The 1,338-nt window shown below is 48.5% G+C and overlaps 1 protein-coding gene across 1 annotated transcript in view; it reads left to right on the top strand.

Moving 5' to 3' along the window:
* The window catches only part of PHF21B (PHD finger protein 21B), a 42,218-nt gene extending 41,429 nt beyond the window's left edge, over positions 1 to 789 (top strand). Inside the window, exon 12 of the mRNA XM_010136650.1 lies at positions 565 to 789. Within this exon, the coding sequence (XP_010134952.1) occupies positions 565 to 789 (225 nt within the window). The remainder of the gene's footprint in view (positions 1 to 564) is intronic.
* Positions 790 to 1,338: the final 549 nt, after the last annotated feature.

The following is a 1,338-nucleotide window of genomic DNA, read 5'->3' as shown; positions in this document are numbered from 1 at the left end:
TAGGGAAAAGGCTTTCTCGTGACAGCAGAGGTCTAACAGTAGTGTGTAAGATCAAGTCTTCTGCCAAAAAGATATTGAAAGATCAACTTACCTTCACAGTACCGACTCCCTAAAATATGTGGCACATACATACAAAGTGCATCACGGTGAGGTTTATCACTTAAGCATTTACCGTAAATCTGCCTTTTGGTCAGATTTAGAGACCTCACTGGTGCCTTCGTTCTTTTCCAGTAATACAGCTCTTACACTCCTGTGCCAGGAATCTCTCTGGAGTTCAGACGGCACTTCTGCTGGGCTGTCTAAAGAACGAGGTCGGAAACGTACTCTGAGTGCATTTGGCCTGGGATGAGTGTTGCTCTGCCTTGGACAGCTGCCGCAGTGTGTGCAGCACCAGTGATCACTCCATTCGTTGAAGCTGAGGGTTTGTTATCCCCAAAGGAGAATATACTTCATTTAAGCAGGACTTGCACTCAAGGCACAAAAGGATGTTTCGAGAGATGTTTGACACCAATTTGAATGTATTCTCAGTCTTCCTTTCTCTCTCCTCTTCTCTTTATTTGACAGAAATGCTTAGAGCTAAAAACCAGCCTGTTGGCCCAGCAAAAAGGGACTCAGTCATCACTGGAACGTCTCAAAACCCTCATTAGACTGATACAAAACGAGCAGATGATTCAGGTTACCATGACGACCACCACCACCTCCTCCCTGCTAACCGTCCCCTGGATCAAACCCTCCCCTGCCTCCGCTGCCATGCACAAAGCCTTGCAGCAATCGCAGGGTAACAACTGACAGAGCCGGCGGCGAGAGAGTGAAGGAAGGTGGGCGCAAAAACTTTATACGCGTGAGCAGAGGAGAGATTCAACTGAAACAGAGGAGAGAAGGAACAGTCTCAGTTTTCACACACATAGAAACTTGCAAACCAGTCAGTCCAGTCTGTAGGTCACTGTGGCAGCAGGTTCCCACGGAGCGGGTTGTGCTGCCGTTCTGTATTTGCCAAGACCTTCAGTGCTTATGAGATTTTTTTTGTTATGTTGGCCTTAATGTATTTGTGACTGAGGATGAGCAGCAGGAGTATGGCCGATAGGCAGCGGGATGTCCTTCCGGGGGGCAGACGGGTTTCCAGTTCTGCTTTAAGAGGGAAATTGTTGATGCGAAAAGTTAGTGAGCTAGTAGAGAAGTAGTTGGACCGAAAGCTCCGTGTGGGAGGGAGCCTGGTGAGATAACCAGAAACCGAACTGCTTTAGGACTTGACACGGATTCTTACCCGAGGAACAAAGTTCGCCCCGTTCGTTCCGGTGAGCTGGAGATGGGGCGGATTTGACCAGAACGGTGTCACGG

Source organism: Buceros rhinoceros, unplaced genomic scaffold (genome assembly GCF_000710305.1).
Source record: "Buceros rhinoceros silvestris isolate BGI_N320 unplaced genomic scaffold, ASM71030v1 scaffold1295, whole genome shotgun sequence".
Taxonomy (NCBI): domain Eukaryota; kingdom Metazoa; phylum Chordata; class Aves; order Bucerotiformes; family Bucerotidae; genus Buceros; species Buceros rhinoceros.
The sequence above is the reverse complement of the archived record's forward strand: the minus strand, read 5'-3'. Positions and strand labels throughout refer to the sequence as shown.